General features: G+C 39.3%; 1 protein-coding gene across 1 annotated transcript in view; it reads right to left on the reverse strand.

Moving 5' to 3' along the window:
* The window catches only part of LOC139984292 (CUB and sushi domain-containing protein 3-like), a 74,129-nt gene that overhangs the window by 40,816 nt on the left and 14,054 nt on the right, over positions 1 to 19,259 (reverse strand). Inside the window, exons 5-13 of the mRNA XM_071998143.1 lie at positions 13,979 to 14,174; positions 12,887 to 13,167; positions 11,045 to 11,196; positions 10,434 to 10,590; positions 8,677 to 9,012; positions 5,318 to 5,689; positions 3,666 to 3,779; positions 2,927 to 3,277; positions 165 to 287 (exon numbers count right to left, since the gene is read on the reverse strand). Of these exons, the coding sequence (XP_071854244.1) occupies positions 165 to 287; positions 2,927 to 3,277; positions 3,666 to 3,779; positions 5,318 to 5,689; positions 8,677 to 9,012; positions 10,434 to 10,590; positions 11,045 to 11,196; positions 12,887 to 13,167; positions 13,979 to 14,174 (2,082 nt within the window). The remainder of the gene's footprint in view (positions 1 to 164; positions 288 to 2,926; positions 3,278 to 3,665; positions 3,780 to 5,317; positions 5,690 to 8,676; positions 9,013 to 10,433; positions 10,591 to 11,044; positions 11,197 to 12,886; positions 13,168 to 13,978; positions 14,175 to 19,259) is intronic.

Here is a 19,259-nt window from a genome sequence, read left to right on the forward strand (position 1 = left end):
CTTGCGGCTTTGATAAGCCAATGATGGCTCCTTTGCGAGTTCCTGCTTGCAGGAGGATCTAACATACATACACACATACACCCACCATGCACACACACATACATACATACTTCTTACTTCCACCACCAGAAAGAATGGATCCCAAATAATCCACAGAAACTCACGTGCGCAGCCTTCTTCGTCGGAGCCATCTTGGCACTGCTCCGTCCCGTCACAGGTAACATAGAAAGACAAACAGACACGGTCCCCACAGTCAAATTCGTAATCTTCATCGCATTCCAATTCAGCTGAAGGAATCAAAACGTTGAGAATATTAGATGTGTAAATGTAAGATGGCCTGACGTTTCGATCCTAGCAGGATCTTCTTCAAAGGCTAAATGACAAGTAACAGTAACAGAAGGGACAAAAACACGCACAGAATACAGACAGGTTAATGAGCATGGTGAACACATAGAGATAGATGTGAGGGGATTAGTAGACAAGGGATGGAGAGTAGAAAGAAAAAAACCAACAAGGGAAGAGGAGAGGTAGGAGACAAACAGTGGAGGGACAAAGAGAGGATAAAGGGAAAGGGGGTAGGGAATAAACTGGAGAAGGACAAAGACAGAAAGGTATGGAGATAAAAGGGTGGAATAGAGCTATGAAAAGAGGAGTGACGGGGGGGGGGGGGGGGGGGGGTGTGGGGAATATTAGACAACAGTAAACCATGGATTACAGTGGACACGCTGGTACCCAGAGCCTGTCTTCAGGATCATTGGACGGTAAAGAGCAAGATTCCTATAAAACCTTTTATAATACTACAGCTTGCTATAGTGGTGTACTGTCAGGTGCTGTGTTTATCCAATAGGCAGAAGAAGAAGTTAGTACCTAGGTAACTACCCTTGCTCAAGGGGTCCCCAAGTTCTAGGGCCTTCCGTAAACACTTCCAGGCATAAAATCTTACCAACTGCCGTGTTTCAGTTTTGACCTGCAAAACTTTACAAGAGAAGGGTGCAAACAGTGTCCTACGGCTGGGTTGAGACCAACAAAATATACATCATTTGTTGAATAGCCTACATGGAAAGCAGACCGTGCCAACGGTGTCCTACTGCTGGGTTGAGACCAACAACATACACATCATTTGTTGAATGGCCTACATGGAAAGCAGACCGTGCCAACGGTGTCCTACTGCTGGGTTGAGACCAACAACATACACATCATTTGTTGAATGGCCTACATGGAAAGCAGACCGTGCCAACGGTGTCCTACTGCTGGGTTGTGACCAACAACATACACATCATTTGTTGAATAGCCTACATGGAAAGCAGACCGTGCCAACGCTGTCCTACTGCTGGGTTGTGACCAACAACATACACATCATTTGTTGAATAGCCTACATGGAAAGCAGACCGTGCCAACGGTGTCCTACTGCTGGGTTGAGACCAACAAAATACACATCATTTGTACAATGGAAATAAAAACTGGATGTTAGTGGAAGTATATAGGCCTAACTGGATGTGGTAACAATATAGTACCGGTATGGAAACAATTAGAAATGTGTGGACTTGGATTTGGATATTACCCACAACCCACCCAAAAATCAGGTCCATATAATACAGGCTTTATGTTATATAATTAGAACAATATTTATTCTAGAGACACACACATCCACAGGTTATTACCGGACGATCACATAATAATAATAATAAGACGAAGACGAATGACGAAAACATTTGTAATGCGTCGGCCTCCCTCAACAAGGTGCTTGTGGTGCAGTGAAACAACAGTGAGAAAAGGGTAATGCAAGTCACGTACACAGAGAATAAGATAATTCAAAAGGTCAAAGCTAATTAGAAGTCATTGAGTTCTAGAAACAGATGTGTTTTCAAAGTAGATTGGAAGGACACAAGAGATGGACAGAGTACGAAGCTGGACTCAGGTAATTCTTTCCAAAGATTTGGGGCAGCAGAAACAAAACAGCGATATTCCCCAGGATCTGAACACTAGGCTTTACGATGAGGAGAAGTTCATTCCGTAGGCGCAAATTCACGAGACTGAAACAGCTCTGATAAATATATCGGTGATAAACTCAGGGCTAAATTTAGGGTAATTAACATATGTAAGTATCTTGAACAGAGATGAGCTTGGGGTAAATATAAAATTCATGGACTTTGCCAAAATTGCGGTATAGGCTCCAGTTTGCATATGCTACAGTGTGTTAGGATAATTGTTTTTGTCCCCGTGCAGGTTGGATATCCATAGGTAATGAAAAACATGCAAACCACAGATCAAATGATACAACTCTGTTGTTAGAAATTCACGGCATTTGAGGGGTGTAAAATCTCGGAGGTAGAAAAGAAATCACCGATATTCCGCGAAATCGCAGAAAAAGCTCATACCTGCTTGAAAATTATTCTGAGTGAGACGGTCTGAGACAGTTAACCGGTGTAATCTTCTTCATACGGGAGTGATATGTGCTAGTCTAGGTCTCATTAGAGTTTGTTACAATTCTTGCAGTAATATTCTGACAACTTAAATGAGAATGAGCTCTGAGCAAGCAAAAACTTGCATATAATGTAACTCTTCATATCATCTCTAGATACTGTACATTTGAAGGTTGTAAAAACAGAGATTTAATAACAAGTGTAGGAGCAATCACTTCTGCTCTGCATCCAAGAGCAGCCTCTGCTTTGAGTGAATCCTAGCATATGGGAGTATAACTGACGTGATTTATTTTGTGAAACTTTTGTGAAACTATATTTGTCTAGGGGAGGGGTAGGGGAGGGGAGGTGAGGGGGAGGGGTAGGGGTAGGATGGCAGATATTTTCCACGTTTCAAAATAATTGAAATGCAACATAACTTTTTTTTGAGAGAGAGTTCTGAAGCCAGATCTAAAATTCCACCGAGTATCAAACTATCTCTTATTAATGATCCTCACAAAGCTTACCTGCAGCAGTATCGTTGACAAGAAATGCAAAAGCACCGAACCCTCTTCCACCGAAATCATAACCATCCGATACCAGCGTCATCCAGATACTGTCCGCAAAAGGCAAAATACGGAACGAGCTTCGGTATCCTGTGAATACGTAGAGGGCGTCCTCTATATCTCCATCGCTGCCCTCGCCGATGTAGAGGGCGTCGCCGCCGTACTCGTCTATACTCAAGAGGCTAAAGAGGAGGGCGATCTGATACCCGTCTGTAGCGTTCAGATTCCACGTGAAGGTGAAATTCTCGGGGTAACCCACGATGGGATAAAATGGAGAAGTGATGTTCAGTCCATTCTCACCGACTTCCAGATCTGTTAAAAAAAAAAAAAAAGGGTGGTTAAAAGAATTGATGATTTTGTATAAGATATGAACTACGTGTATTAATATGAAATATGCTGATATCTCCATTCACACTGTTATAAATAAGAATTTTCAATTGTGTATTAAAATTTACATATGTGGTGGTCCGGCCTACACTCATATACTAATACTTAAGCATAAATTTGCTTTAAATTTAGAAAGTTCTGCAAACTGATGTATTAGAATAATTACATGTGTGTTAATACTAATCCAAACGTCATGCAAGCCCGCTTACTTTTTTCCCTTTTTCTTACACTGGCTCTTTAGTGGATAACTTTGCGAAGAGTTGTTGTTTTATTTTTATTTTATTAAGCCTTAAGTTGAGCGGAAACTAGTTACCTCCGCAATCAGCCTCGTCTGTGCCATCGTAACAGTCATAGATGAAATCGCAGGCGATGGAGTAGTCATAGCACGTATCATCGCAAAATATATCTGTGTCGAGACAATCCCTGCCTGAAGATGATTCAGAAAAATAATAAAGTAAGAAATTAGTGACTTTACTAACAAAAAACGGAGAAAAAAAAAAAAAAGATTTCCTATCCATCATTGTTCAAGGCAGGAGGTCTGGGATGATCGATCGGAAAAAGTGGGATTTTTTAAATTTTACTTTTTCAAGGTCAAAATGCAAGCAACTTATGAATGGAAACCATTTATACCCTTTTATACGGGAAATAATCTATCTGGTAACGTATTGCAAAATGCTACGTAAACTGTTATGCAAGTACGTACAGAGATGCATAGCATTTTTTGTGCACAGGAACCTTTCAAAGAGAAAAAGTTCTCCCTGCTACACTGCATCATTCTTCTAATCTCTGTCAATCATTACACCACACAGTTCTGTGGTTCACCACGTAATCAAATACGCTCCAATCATTACAAACCACACTGTTCTGCGGTTCACCACGTAATCAAATACGCTCCAATCATTACAAACCACACTGTTCTGTGGTACGTACACCACGTTATCAAATACGCTCCAATCTTTCACGACACCTTTTCATTTACAACACTGCTCTACTTAACACCATGCCATTTCAATGCAGCACCGTGTTGTCAACAACACACTATGCATTACTAATACCACTGCATTCATTACACCATGACCACGCCATTCTGTAGTGTAGTAGCTTTCGACTACACATCATTATTCACTACACCATCGCATTAACTACACCATGCCAATCACAACTACTACTCTGTAACACATTATAACGCATTATTTCTTTCTTTCATTACACCATGCCATTCTGCATTACACCTTGTCACCAACAACACCGTACCATTTACTACACCACAGTATAATTTTATTACACCATCTCATATCCTACGTCATGCAAATTTGTCCCTACACCATTTAATTTGTAACAATATGTCATACGCTGCACAATTTCATCAACAGCAATATTTTAGTCACGGCACCATCTCATATCCTGCACCATACAATTTGTTCCTACACCATTCAATTTGTAACACCTTGTCTTACACTGCACAGTTTCAACAACAACATCATTTATTCATGACACCATCTCATATCCTGCACCATTCAATTTGTTCCTACACCATTCAATTTGTAGTTCACTATGTCGTATACTGCACAATTTCATCAACAACACCATTATATTCACAACACCATCTCATTTCCTGCACCATACAATTTGTTCCTACACCATTCAATTTGTAGCAATGTCATACACTGCACAATTTCATCAACAACACCATTTTACTCACGACACCATCTCATATCCTGCACCATACAATTTGTTTCCTACACCATTCAATTTGTAGCAATGTCATACACTGCACAATTTCATCAACAACACCATTTGACTCACGACACCATCTCATATCCTGCACCATACAATTTGTTTCCTACACCATTCAATTTGCAACACTATGTCGTACACTGCACAATTTCCGTCAACAACACCATTTTATTCAGGTGCTACACCACACAATTTTATAAACCTCACAGAGTCTGGCTCTGTTCTTACCTTCTTCAGGTGTAATAAACGCATATAAGCCAAAACCATAGCTGGACCCAGGTCCGAAGTTGCTCTGGAATTTGATCCACATGCTGTTATAACTGGAAGTCCAAATCGCTGGTGGCACATAACCATCAAACCTAGCCAGCGTGGAAGTGTAGGAGTAAGGGTCTCCTTCGCCGTACGAGATGTAATCCGTGTCGGGATAGATGTCAAGGTAGTTGTACTTCAGCTGTATGACGTAACCCTCCGGGGCAGAGAGCAACCAGAAACAACGTCGAAGTTCAGGGAACTGATAGGGCGCAAATGGTGACCCCAGGTGCAGGAGAGGCTCTTCCAAGGTGAGAGTGCGGTTGTAGTATCCGCACGAATAATCAGCTCCTGTTTGTAAAGAAATGGCACGGGTCAGACGTGTGTGTGGATACGTCCGCCCAAATTTAAAGGCCAGCAGAAATGAAGCTAAACAATTAAAACGAATAGTTGAGATGAATATAGAGGAAAACACATCATATACCACCGCATCTAAAATTTAAAACTGATTTACGAGATGATGTCACATTCTGTGCCCAAACGTGAAGCAGAAGCAAACAGTTTTGATAATTACATGTCTATGATTGGGTTTGCCACTTTAACAGGGCATGCAAAAGTTAAAAACATTGAATAATTGTGCAGTCAAATCAATATACATTATTCATATTCATATCATCTTCATATTCATTACTAATTTTCTTTCATCTCCAGTTTGAAGTGACATCAATTTGGATTGTATTACCAATCTAATGTCATCTGCCTGTTCCTAAATTGAGTAATGTACCTAAGACTAAAATACTACTTCAGGGCTTTTTTCCTATTTCAAATTTTAGCCAACAAAAAGTGAAAACACAGCAAGCCAACAGTTTTCCAGAGACACAGGATGATACTGTTTTAGGCAGGAGAGAGTTGTCTTACGAAACAAACAAAAATGTACTTTTCTGTGGGTTGTTTAAGAACTCATTTCAATTTAGATACTGAAGGCATGATTATCGATACATGATTTTTACAGCCATTGGTTGAATTTCATTTCCATACTGACAAGGTAAGTCTAAGAAGAAGATTCAGACATGGCAATTAAAGCAGCATTTTGCGTCCTTTTCTACGGTTTTTCTCAACCTCACTGATGCCATAACGACATACATAACTAGCTTATCTATTCAAATCTTACTTCAAATGGTGGCATAAAAGTCAAAATGTTTACACATTTCAACTTTGTTTTCCTCAAAGATATTTTCCTTTGGGATCCAAATAAACCTCGCCCATCATATGAATATTTAAAAGCTACGAACGTCATTGGCCTATACGTAATACAACACAATGCTTGATTTGTGTAGATTGTCTATGGCAGTTGTACCAGGGAGCTGTTGGAGTCCAGCTTGCTGGATGTACCAAGTTACCAACTTGACGTTTTGAATCTATTTTTAGCAACGGCTCATAACTTAACCTGCATCTCTGATTGGTTGAGTTCAAACTAGTGGGTTGGGGGAACTGTATGCGATTATTAGTAAATGTGTAATTTGTTGGTGGTCACTTTCCCATTATCTGCAAATGTCCTAAATTACTTGCCAATTAACGCTTTTGGCAGGGAAAAAACTTGGCTAATATCTTAGTTTGCTGTTTTGTGACTGATATATGTAAAAAACTTGATGGACTTGTCAAAAAAATGGAAAAACGGCGACAAAACGCAAAATGCTGCTTTAAGAAGAGATGCAAAAATCTTACTGAAATATCCAAATCTGAGAAATTTCTAAAAATTCGATTTTAGATTTTGAGCTGCTGAGTATCAACTAACTGCAGTATCTATGTACAATGGACCGATGAGATCGATTCTTGCACTCACTCAATAAATGTGGATATACAACAGAGATGCACTGTTTGAGTTACCGTGTTCACAAAGTTTTCGGACTATGACCTCTGTTGACCCCCAAATGACCATTGAACTTCACAGAAAACAATAGGTTCCTTGTACTCGATAAGATGGATCGAACTACCAAGTATGAAGTTAATCCACCATAAACATTGTGAGTTACTGTGTTGACAAGCAAGTGTCACATACATCCTCACACACACCACCACCATCGCATAGGTTCCTTCTGCCTCCAACAAGAGTACTGTACTTATACTGATTGCCACCAATCCTACTACTACTACTATTTAACAATTGAATATTATGATCACAAAGCTTCATGTTGACAAAAAGTGACATTTGCAGGGATGAGCCTGGGGTAAAAAAATAATCAAGGAACTTTGCAAAAATTGCGGTATAGGCTCCAGTTTGCGTATGCTACAGTGTGTTAGGATAATAGTTATCGTCCCCGAGGTAGAAATGAAATCACGGATATTCTGTGAATTCGCGGAAAAAGCTCATGCCTGCATTTGGCAATTCTCCACACACACACATAAATAGAAAAACATGTTTCTGGCTAATAATCTACAGAAAAGGTATTAAGATCTGCGAGGCTTTCCTTTCTGACGAGTCCCATTTACAAGGTCTAATTTGAATACTGTTTACCACAAATGAACTTTGACCTCCACAAAACAATAAAGAACATTAAGAGTCCCTTTAAACACTCGAGTGTACCTACATGAACATGTATGAATTCATCCAAGCTTTTATGTTTACAGTTCCTGTGTTCACCACATTTTCAGACTGTGCATGACCTCTCTGTTCACCTCAAATGAACTTTGACCTCCACAAATGCAAAAGACTCGCAATAAAATCAGGACAGATCATTACTAATTTTTGGACAGCAAGGTGAACTTTCGTGTAGAGAAAACTATTTAGTGTACTTCGGTTCTTTCGTTGCTAGGCAAGACTTCTGTTGCGTTTTTCTCTGTACTGGAGGGGGTCATTGCAGGGTGATGAGCAGTGTTACCAGCGTTAGCATATTTACACTAGATCTAGCGTTTTTAGTCATTTCTGGGGTTCAAGCATTTTTTCGAATTTGGTAATTCTAGCGTTTTTTGCCTAAAACTAGTTAAATTAACCAAAAATAGACCATTTTTCAGATTTTTTAAACAAAATTCTTACTTGGAGACCCATCCAAATTTATTTTGAGTATTTTTGAACAATCTTCGGAATTTCCTACCGAAAATTTCTATATTTTTTTCAAATTTTCTGGGTTAGACTATCACTCAAATCAACTATTCAAAATCTGTTTAGTGATCGGTGACCATTCATCCTACGAATCTGTGCTAATTTGACTCGAAACAACACAAAATTTAGGGAAACTACCATTTAGCGTTTTCTAGGGTTATATTTTCTCAAATCTAGCGTTTTTTGGTCAACTGTCGCTGGTAACGCTGGTGATGAGACGGACATTTTTACTACTCACCTTTGACACACCATTTCTGTTCGTAGTCTCCGTACGGGAGGTCAGTACAGATATAAACAGCATCGGTTAGGTTACAGTAGCCTATCACAGCCTCACAGTAGCCTCTGCAGAGCACCTTCTGGCCCTCTTCTCCTGGGTAACAGTCGCCATGGCTAGCGGCACAGAGCGTAGTCATCAAATCGGAGGTATTACAGTAGGGTGACTGACTGCCGATTTCAAACAGACGGGAGATGGTGTATTCGGCCGTCTGTTGGGTGCCACGATACGTCGCATTGTACGGAAGGTACTCGTTGCACAGACCTTCTTCGACTGGTTCGCAGAGTTCAGCATCGTAGGCTGTATTACCACAAAGATTAAATTAAATTTAAATTACCTTCATCATACTTACGGCCAAAATTCAACAAGAAATTAGTTTGGTCTATGTCTACGATCAATTTTCATTTCTGTTAAAAATTCACTCTCTCTTTCTGCAGCCATTGAGCTTGGATTTCATACCAATATCTATCTATTCATTTTCAGCGAATTAACTTAGTTTAATATATGACTGAAACCTTCATAGCAACCAGTTGCAAGGACCAAGGGGGGTTACCTCCAATCCTCAGTTGGTGGAAAATGGTTCAGTCAGGCAAATATTTTGTCCCTTTTTAATTCACCAGGGAAAGAATGAGACCAGTGTTATGGGTGCACAAACCCCCCCTCGCATTTCGACTAGATTCAAAAGTCAGCTAGACTTATTAGAGCTAGTTGAATTTTGGAGAAAGACTGTCACATCGTCACATAACCATATGTAAGTGTTTCAAGTCAAATACAGAGTTAAGCCAAGCTTACTTTTTGTAAGTTATCATTTTTAACCAAAAGTTTCCAGTCTTGGACCTCTGTTAATCTCTACACATAATTGCTAAAAATAACTTCATCATTTGAAATAAAAACATGATCAGCCAACAAAATGGAGGGTCAGAAGACAATTGACATTGCCGAAATTCGTGGGGAAACAAGTAGAAATTTCTGTTACAACACAAGTTCTTCAAAAGTTGTAAAAATAAATCCATCGGTTCCCAAGTAAGAACCCTTAACTTATCCAGGGATGTGCCCACGCTGGGCGGCACTGGGCGACCCCGCCCAGCACTAAAAATTACCGCCCAGCACTGTCTTAAAAATTGTGAATCCCGCCCAGCACTATCATCATCTAAAATCCCGACATTCCTAACATTATTTTCAACATGAATTAGGCCACATGTATCCTTGTTTCCCCCATTTGTCAAATTCACGTAAACACAGTTGTGGAGATATGGAGCAGGCATGGCTTTAATCTGCAGCAAGCAGTATCACACTACACTAGCTCTGTATACAACTTGCTCTTGTCAATGTCAGGCTGGCAGTTGTAGCACGAGTGCACCACGTACGTAAATATGTCACCCCTCCCCTTAGACCCCTCCCCCAGGACGGCGATCAGTATACCCGGCACTCAGGAAATCTTGGGCACATCCCTGCTTATCTAAAAAGATATTTCTACAACAGGAGGGCCACAACATTTGTCACTGGCGGGTTGCCATGAAGGTTCTAAAGATAGGAGTCACCAGGAAAAAACAAGTCACTTGAATACCAACGATCAAAAGATGGTTTCATGGGATATGCTATCGATTTCACATCAAATTTTAAATTATTCAGTAAACAATTTATGCAACCGTAAAGTTGTAATATTAGATTTCACCAGAAATGTAGTAACAAAATGTAAACGGAAAGGGGCTGATTCTTACTATGGCTGATGACATCATTGATGAAATCCAGATAGGCGGTTGTACGCCAGGAGATGCTAGGAGAGTTCGCATCGCCACATCCGTAACCCCAGCTGATGATTCCTACCACGTCCCAGGTACCGTTCCCGTAACAAGCGATTGGATTACCTCCATCACCCTATGGATTATGTAAACAGAATAGGACATAATTTAAATAAGGACAGAATGATTTATCCAAGGTTTTTTTTTTTTTCGCACAACATATGGGGGACTTCCCATACATATGGGGGACTTCCCATGCATATTGGGGACTTCCCATACATATATATGTAGGAGTTACCTTGCAACTTCCCCATTTGGGCAAAACATGTCGCAAAAAAAGTGTAAGATTTGTAATCTACCTCTAGTGGTTCTGTTAACTTCAGGTTGCCCGGGTGAAATTGACCTGCAGAATACGGGTCGCATGAAGGCTATATACTAGACAAGCTATTCTTACAGTTTAGGGTCAGTTGCATGATGATGGTATGAATGATTACATTACCCTAAGTTAACGACGTGAACAATCAGTCATGTTAATAGAATTTTCAGAGTAGAAATAAAAAGTAACCGGCATGTTTCACCGGATGGCTTACCAGACATGGTCCGACGAGATCTTCGTCATATGAGGCACAGATCATGTTTTCGGAGGCTAGGAAGTTCTCGTCAAGATCCTTGATTCTGCTCGAGCAATTGTAATAGTCGAGTAAAGTCGCCTTCTCCTCCTGTAGATAACTGTTGAATTCATCTTTCGAAAGGAGGAGAAAAAGTCAGTGCAGTACAAACGTTTGAGCTATTAAACTGCAATATATGTGAGTCTGAGAGTGCCTGTACTGTTGATATTTATTCTAAATGAAGTTGAAGTAGGATTTAGTTTTCTACGAGGTTCTGTGGGGGGCGTTGTGGTCAAGTGGTTAAGGCAGTGAACTTGTGATCTAAGGATTGCAGGTTCGAGTCCTGGTCAGATTATGCAAATTCTCTCTGTTAATTGGTGTCAAAAAAGGCTAGGCGAATAACTAGTTCATCTCTGAGGGAACACATAGCACCCATTTTATACCACCTTCATTGGGTATGCTAGGCTAATAACTAGTTCATCTCTAAGGGAACACATAGCATCCATTTTATACCACCTTCATTGGGTAAGCTAGGCAAGAAACTAGTTCATCTCTGAGGGAACACATAGCACCCATTTTATACATCATCGGGAATGCTAGGCTAATAACTAGTTCATCTCTGAGGGAGCACATAGCACCCATTTTATACCACCTTCATTGGGTATGCTAGGCTAGTAACTAGTTCATCTCTGAGGGAACACATAGCACCCATTTTATACCACCTTCATTGGGTATGCTAGGCGAATAACTAGTTCATCTCTGAGGGAACACATAGCACCCATTTTATACCACCTTCATTGGGTAGGCTAGGCTCATAACTAGTTCATCTTTAAAGGAACACATAGCACCCATTTTATACCACCTTCATTGGGTATGCTAGGCTAATAACAAGTTCATCTCTGAGGGAACACATAGCACCCATTTTATACCACCTTCATTGGGTATGCCAGTTGGATATCGTTGTGCAGTTAAGATCGAAGTACTTTGCCCTGAATTGCCTGAAAGGGGCTGCCCTTGAACCATTTAATTGAACTATTTAAGTAATTCTATCAACCGAATCATGAGTCAAGGTCATCAAACCAGATTCTACTAAAAATACCAAAAAAACTCCAATAGAGTACGAGATCGGTCCGGTGAAGTTTACACCTAAAAGAATGAAATTACCCCCCCCCCCTGCCCTTTCAAATCAGATTTAAATACTTTTCTTTGTTCTATTAAACGTGACTTAAAGTCTATCTTTTGAGGGAATTTTTTGATGATCTCAGCTGACTTTGTTCCACCCCCTCGTTGTGCTTCTCTGTTTTCTTTTTGTTAAACCCTAATCCCCAATTGCTGGGGAAATGCAATACCAAACACTTCAGCTTACAATTCAATTAAACAAATTTAACTATCCGATCCTAGCAGGATCTTCTTCAGAGGCAAAATGATTTGCAAGAGTTTTGTCCTATTTTGAAAACAAAAACCAAACGAAGGTACTTAAACAAATGCTTTCATTTGGCTAGATGTAAGCAGGCGAAAATTTGTGGAAAAGGGAGGGGCGCACCTGTAGGCAAACTAACAGGGGTGTATATATGGCTCTGCAAACTACCTAAGCGTAGCGCAACCATGAGTTGGCGCGAAGCGTGCAAACAAATTTGGCCGAAAATGTCTCGCAGATCGCTGGAAATGGCACTTCCCAGGCCTTGTAAGTTGCATCTAAGCATTTTCTATTTTGAAATTACTAGCGATATCATAAAAACATACAAAAAAAAATATGCTCAAGGGGGGGGGGGGCGGCCACCCCCTTGGCTACGCGCATGTGAGCATAAATAAAACACTACATACAGTCTTCATTGAGTCCCCAACCGGTGGTGTAGCAAACATCGTAATCGGTAACTTCATTCGCATCTTCTGACGGAAGGCAGATGGGACGGACGTAATCTGTGATTGTCAACGGCTCCACAAACTTGAGCAGCATCACGTCACCTTCAAAGGTAAAGAAATTGGCTCCTGGGAATGGGTAGGCCCTATCCACGTAAGCTACCTGTCTGTTCTCAGACGCTTCATCTCCTGCACCTTGAAACGTATCTCCGAAAACCACATAGTCCAGCGAGGTTGGGGTGGCCCTGTGGGAATAACAAATTATCGAATCATTGCATATATCACAAATGTTCTGTGTCAAATCTAAGACCTTTGCCATCATGAAAGCCTGACGCGTAACTTGAAAAGGGCCGCCAGTCAGCATATATATATAGGCTAGAAATTTGGGGGCGCGGGAAGGGAGGGGGAAGGGAGGGGGCAGCCTGCAACTAACAAACTGTATTTATATAATGGTGTATATTTAGGCCTCCAGAATAGGCTACTGCTAACTATAACTAATGACTGCATATGACCCTTCAGAGCCTAGCCTGTAACTAACAAACTGTATTTATATAATGGTATATAGATAGGCTTCCAGAATAGGCTACGACTAACTGTAGCAAATGACTGCATGCTGACTAACAAGCATAATGGTATAGTTAGGCTTCCAGAATAGACTACAGCTACTGTAACATAACACATGACTGCATATGACCCTTCAGAGCCTAGCCTGTAACTAACATACTGTATTTATATATACTGTAGGCCTAATGGTAGTTAGACTGCCAGAATAGATTACAGCTATAACTGTAAGACAGACTCCACAGGAAATACTTGTGTCTATTAATATGACACATAAAAGGAAGCTTGGAAGAGCTCTGCATATGACTCATTTTTGTACTTGACTTGTAAAGTGGTGGTTATGCAATTTTTGTGACTACTGTAGTTTACAACCTGACTTTAGACTAAATAAATGTTTTGTGAGTTGCAATGTAAGAGCAGAAAACACAAATGCTTCCGGCATGTTCACGTAATTTCTTCTCCGTGGCTTGTCTCCCAAGTCTATAAAATACTCACAAAACTTCAATGTTTCCCCATGAAGTTACAGCCCACTGATCGGAGATGAGAGTAACTCCAAAACGGGGTCCTCGAGAGAACTGAATGTACCCTTGCCAGGGCCATGTCCCCGACGTGGCTTCGCTCCCTCCGAAGAATCGTGGTGACAACTGGGCCGCTGGATTTGTGCCACAAACGCCCGGGGCATTAATGGCTCCTAGACGTGACAACAAAATCAAACAGAAACATTTTGTCAGTAGGACCAATGGTGAATATTGATATCAGTGCAGTTTTTGCCACGACCTTTGACCTGATAAGAAACCTTTAAGGGGATTTATTTATTCTAATGACTCAAGTCCATTTAACAAAGTTGCTGAAATTTTCTGCTCTTTCCACAAAAACCTCATCCTAATTTAGCATATACTGTATGGCATCATGGAGATACAGATTATTTTATTTTCTTTCAATTTTGTCAGGCAATGTACTGTATGTACAGCAAAAATCAAGCGATTGAGCTGGAAATATGTACTATATAAATTTGATTGTGTCGTCAATTGCAACCCGTATTCATTAGGGATTAGAAGCTGGCTGGCAGGCAAACATACACACGTTTTTAAGCAAAGACATTTTCTGCAGATTACAAAACACATTGTCTGAGACTGAGGGGAATTTTAACAACTGATATCAAATGAAATCAATAGTACAGCCTTTTTTGTCTATTAGCTTGCTGTGAGTTTTTCTGTGAGTCTACCATACTGTACGTACTGTATAACACCATTCAAGTCACATAATGCTTAAATTTATAAGGTTTGTAAATTATGTACAGTGATTTATTCAGATGTTGTGCAATAATAGAGAACTCCGATGGCTCTTATTAAATGAATGAGAGAAATGAGGGATCTTTGTCAGATTATGATAACGTGTAAAAGTATTGAGAGGGCCTGACGATTCCATCCTAGCACTGAGGACAGAGGCTGAATGTAAAAATGACCACTTGTCATTCAGCCTCTGAAGAAGATCCTGCTAGGATCGAAACCTCAGGCCCATTTACTTTTGAACATTCTCGTATGGGGTATAAATGCCCACATACCAACACTTGATAGCTAATAATACAAGATCCAGAAATTGACTGTTAGAAATAGTTGTACTGTAATGCTTCATATATATACTGTATCTCACATTCTGCACCCCTTTTCAAAAGCCCTAAACTTGCTTGTAACCCTAAATGAGCTATATATATTTTTCATAATATTTGCCATTATAACAAATAGATTTCATTCCTACAACACTAATATGTTACAAACAATTATCATTCTTTATCATTCTCAGGTTAGATGGTCTGGTGTCGCCCTCTGAAATTCTCTAAGTGAAAACATTAGAAATAATAGCAAATCAATTTCATCTTATAAAAGACATCTTAAGCATTTATCTACTCAACGAATAATTTCTGTATAGTTCTGCCTTATTATGAGCATTGTATTACTGTTTTCTAACCCAGTTCTGTGTAACTCCCTATGTGTATGTTTTCAATGTGTTTTAATATTATTATTATTTTTTTTTTTCTCTATCTAAAATCTATTTTCTCGTTTACTTTGTAAGGGACCAGACTCAAAAATTCATGTTACTTCTGATCCCACCGCCTCATTGCTATATAACTAGATGTATTACTTCATTTGTGATTTAACGGCAGAAATAAACGAAACGACATGCTCTTACACCCGGGCTCTTCAGTGGATGAGCAGTTTGCTAACTATTTTTGTTTGATTTTCATTTTAGATTACGATAAAGACTGTAATCATAGTGGAGAATTATTTCATTTCCTTTTAAATTACGGTCATCAGTTTTCTATATACATTTGCATATTTTTTCGGCAGGATGATTAAGCACCATTGTTGGCACTAAACAAAGCCACACACTGTACCTCCAAAGCCGCCCTCTTGTAAAAAAAACTGTAGTGTCATTCTCGGTGAGACGATATCTCAGAGTGACACAATGCAGAATCGTTCGTGCGTGAAATCATATATGACCCAGTATAGTCTACTGTTGTACCGTACCTGAGCAGACAATTTTAACTAATTTCTGTGCCTCGGTTCTTTTTTAAACCAAACCAACACGGAACAAAATATGTAAATACTGTCAACCAATACAATATATTTACATGTATATACTACAGTCTTATGTACAGTAATGTCAGTACATCCACTGCACTTATGACCACTTCTAAGGTAACAATGACTGTCTGTGAAATGTCAGCAAAGGATAATTTCATGACAGTTTTTTGTTTTGGGGGAGGGGGAGATGATAGTGGAACAATGGAAAGGAATGGGGTAGGGGTGGGGAGATGGTAGGGAAATGGAGCGACAAGAAAGTACAGTAAACAGATTTGCCAGAGTGGGATTCTTAATGTATGGCTGATAGCCTATACAAATGGTCCATGCTATTAGAAGAAGTTAGCAAGACAAGTTTGGTACATACTACACACACTTTTCAGACTTACTCTAGAGATTTTTATATATAACACAGATCAGTACATTGGTTATCTCATGTCAATTTCCACTCACTGCTAGACACTTACATGTTTTCATTCAGTCCTAAAAAGATCAGTTGCAACAGTTTATCAAATAAATTAAATTTCAGTCAAAATAAATTTAATCCTAAGTGTCACCACTTGTCATCATCTTGACAAAAATTGACACAAAAATAGATCTATAACTAATTGCAGTTTACAGAGAACTAATTGTAATGCTTCATTAATTTGATTTGGTCATATTTTTTTATGATTTTTAGTGACTTTACTATATAGTACTCTTGAACTTAGTGTACATAGTTGCTATGCAGATCAAGTATGAGCCTGCATGCCACAGGATGGAAAGTGGAAACATCCAGAATAGCCTACTACTAGAAATGACATGGTTGTCCCAAACAGGAAATAATTTTTTGAGAAATTATGCAAACTTGTGCACACAAAAATCCAGACTTATTGACTAAACATTGTATTTACTATTTACCGTATTAAGTTAAGTATTAAGGTAAAATCCAAACATGTCTGACAAACAAGTGCCAAACTCCTTAAATATTACCTCATAAATGGCACTAAATAAATGTTGATACCTATATACCTTGCAAATTGGGTTAAGTAGTAATTGATTACGGGACTGAGAAATTGGTTTACTATTAATGCATGTGCATGAACTGGCAGCATTAGCCAATAGCCCAGAATACTTTACAAGTTTTGCTGACATTATGTAAAATATATCTTTCACGCATCCACCGACTTAACCCTTACCGCACTTTTAATAAAATATATTATTTGTACAGTGAGCATGCATAACCGATAGTTTCGATCACGCAGTGGAAAAAAAAAAGGGAATCTCTTGTTAATTCTTTTCAAGTCTGTTGACAGCACCAGAATTCAGTAGAAATCACTAAACATTGACCCCAGCCATTGAATGGGCATTCCACTTCACTGCACATGAGTTTTTATTGTTCTGAGAATACAGTACAGTAGCTAACCCAATGATGTCACAAGACAAAATGCTACATACAGTATATGAGTGTGCGGTTTTCAGCTGAAAACCGCACATTGACAATTGATGTTTCTAATAGAAGTGCTCAATCAACTTCAAGCACTCAAAAAAAACTTGCAATTCATTCTCCAAATATATACAATGTGGCAACCAGCATAATTAGTCAAATCACAATCTGCCTACATGCACCGACCCCACACACAGAATCTTCAGAATTCCCTTCCCCCCCCCCCCCCCCCGAAGCTCATTTAAAAGGAATGGATGCCTATAGGGAGCAGAGCTAGACTATCAAATGGTAAAGTATAAAAGTGCAGACCGGGCAAGTTCAGAACTTCCGACAACATATGTATCCATGCATTGTTCATCGTGGAGGACCAGCAGTGACTATCATGAACAAGTATTAAAGCGAGGGTGTACTGAGTGAAATACTGCAAGGTACAGAGTTAACAACGGTTTACATTATGTCAGAGATTTTCATGCTAAAAAATGCTACAAGAAATGATAACATGCACAAATCAACCTCGATATGACCTTTGACCTCATCAATATTAGCATATATGTTGTAGCTTGTATCTTTTTACAAAGTTTTCTTTCTATTTTATTTCTATTTTTCTCTTCTTATCTCTCTCTTTTTTTGTGAACTTTGTGCAAAGATGGTTTAACCATCAAAGGTTCAAAAGTGGCTGAGCTCTCTATAGTCCAGCACAAAGGCAAGGTCATAGTCAGTAAGCTCCTAAGGTGGATACTCTTATTAGAGCCTATATATCAATACGTCCAGATGCACTCCTATCTCAGAAAAAGTGCCAAAATGAAGTGGGAAAAAATCTTTTTTGATACATTTATCAATCAGGACCTGGTTTCTTGTGGCTTGCATGTTGAAGAGCATGAATGGAAGTAAATATGGTGCACAACAAATTGGGTCAATTGAGGCAATTTTAGACACCTTTAGGCCTCCCAGGAGCAGCGTACGAAAATTGTTCACTACTGAGTGAAGAGGTTCGTTTCCAAGTGACAAAAACTTCAGGCTTGGATAGCAAATAATCTGCATAGTCATGATACGGAAAATTGATGGTGCCATGAAAGGCCAACTTGTCAGCTATCCGGTGATGGGTAGCAATTAGCTAGTGAGAACTTCTATCTAGACTTAGAGACCACATTACTTTTGTAAAGCAATGGGCATTTTGATGGGCGTACAGTATGCTACCTTAAGTAAAGCATACAGACTTTCATGGCTAATAGGAAGGCATGGCCATAAAGTAAAACAAAAACTATGCCAAAGACAGATTAGATGTTCTGCATTGCTTATATAAAATCAAAATTAAAAATGGGTGGGGGAGGGGGAGGAGGGGGAGGAAGAGGGGGAGGAAGAGGGGGAGGGGAGGAAGAGGGGGAGGTAGGCTGTACTGAAGACCCTTTAAAAAATGTTTCTTTGGTCAATAAATTATTGTACGGTAAAAATGATCATTAATTGGCAACCAAATTTAGAAAGAAAATCTTACTCGAAATAAGAATGAAGACATAATGTCACTCATACATTTTTCAAAATGTTGGAAAAATTTCCATTTTTTCTCTTTCCTCAACGACTCTTAATCACATCTACACCTTTATTCAGACAATTTATTTGGGAGAAAATGTCCATATATTCAAGTTTTACTTCGGACTATATTTTGGAATGAAATTTGACTACAGTCAATCCAATTTCTATTTCTAGATAAGATTTGTATTGGGATTAGTATGGAACCAGTACAGAAATGTTTATTATCATTAAAAGAAAA

Source organism: Apostichopus japonicus, chromosome 17, assembly GCF_037975245.1.
Source record: "Apostichopus japonicus isolate 1M-3 chromosome 17, ASM3797524v1, whole genome shotgun sequence".
Classification (NCBI taxonomy): domain Eukaryota; kingdom Metazoa; phylum Echinodermata; class Holothuroidea; order Aspidochirotida; family Stichopodidae; genus Apostichopus; species Apostichopus japonicus.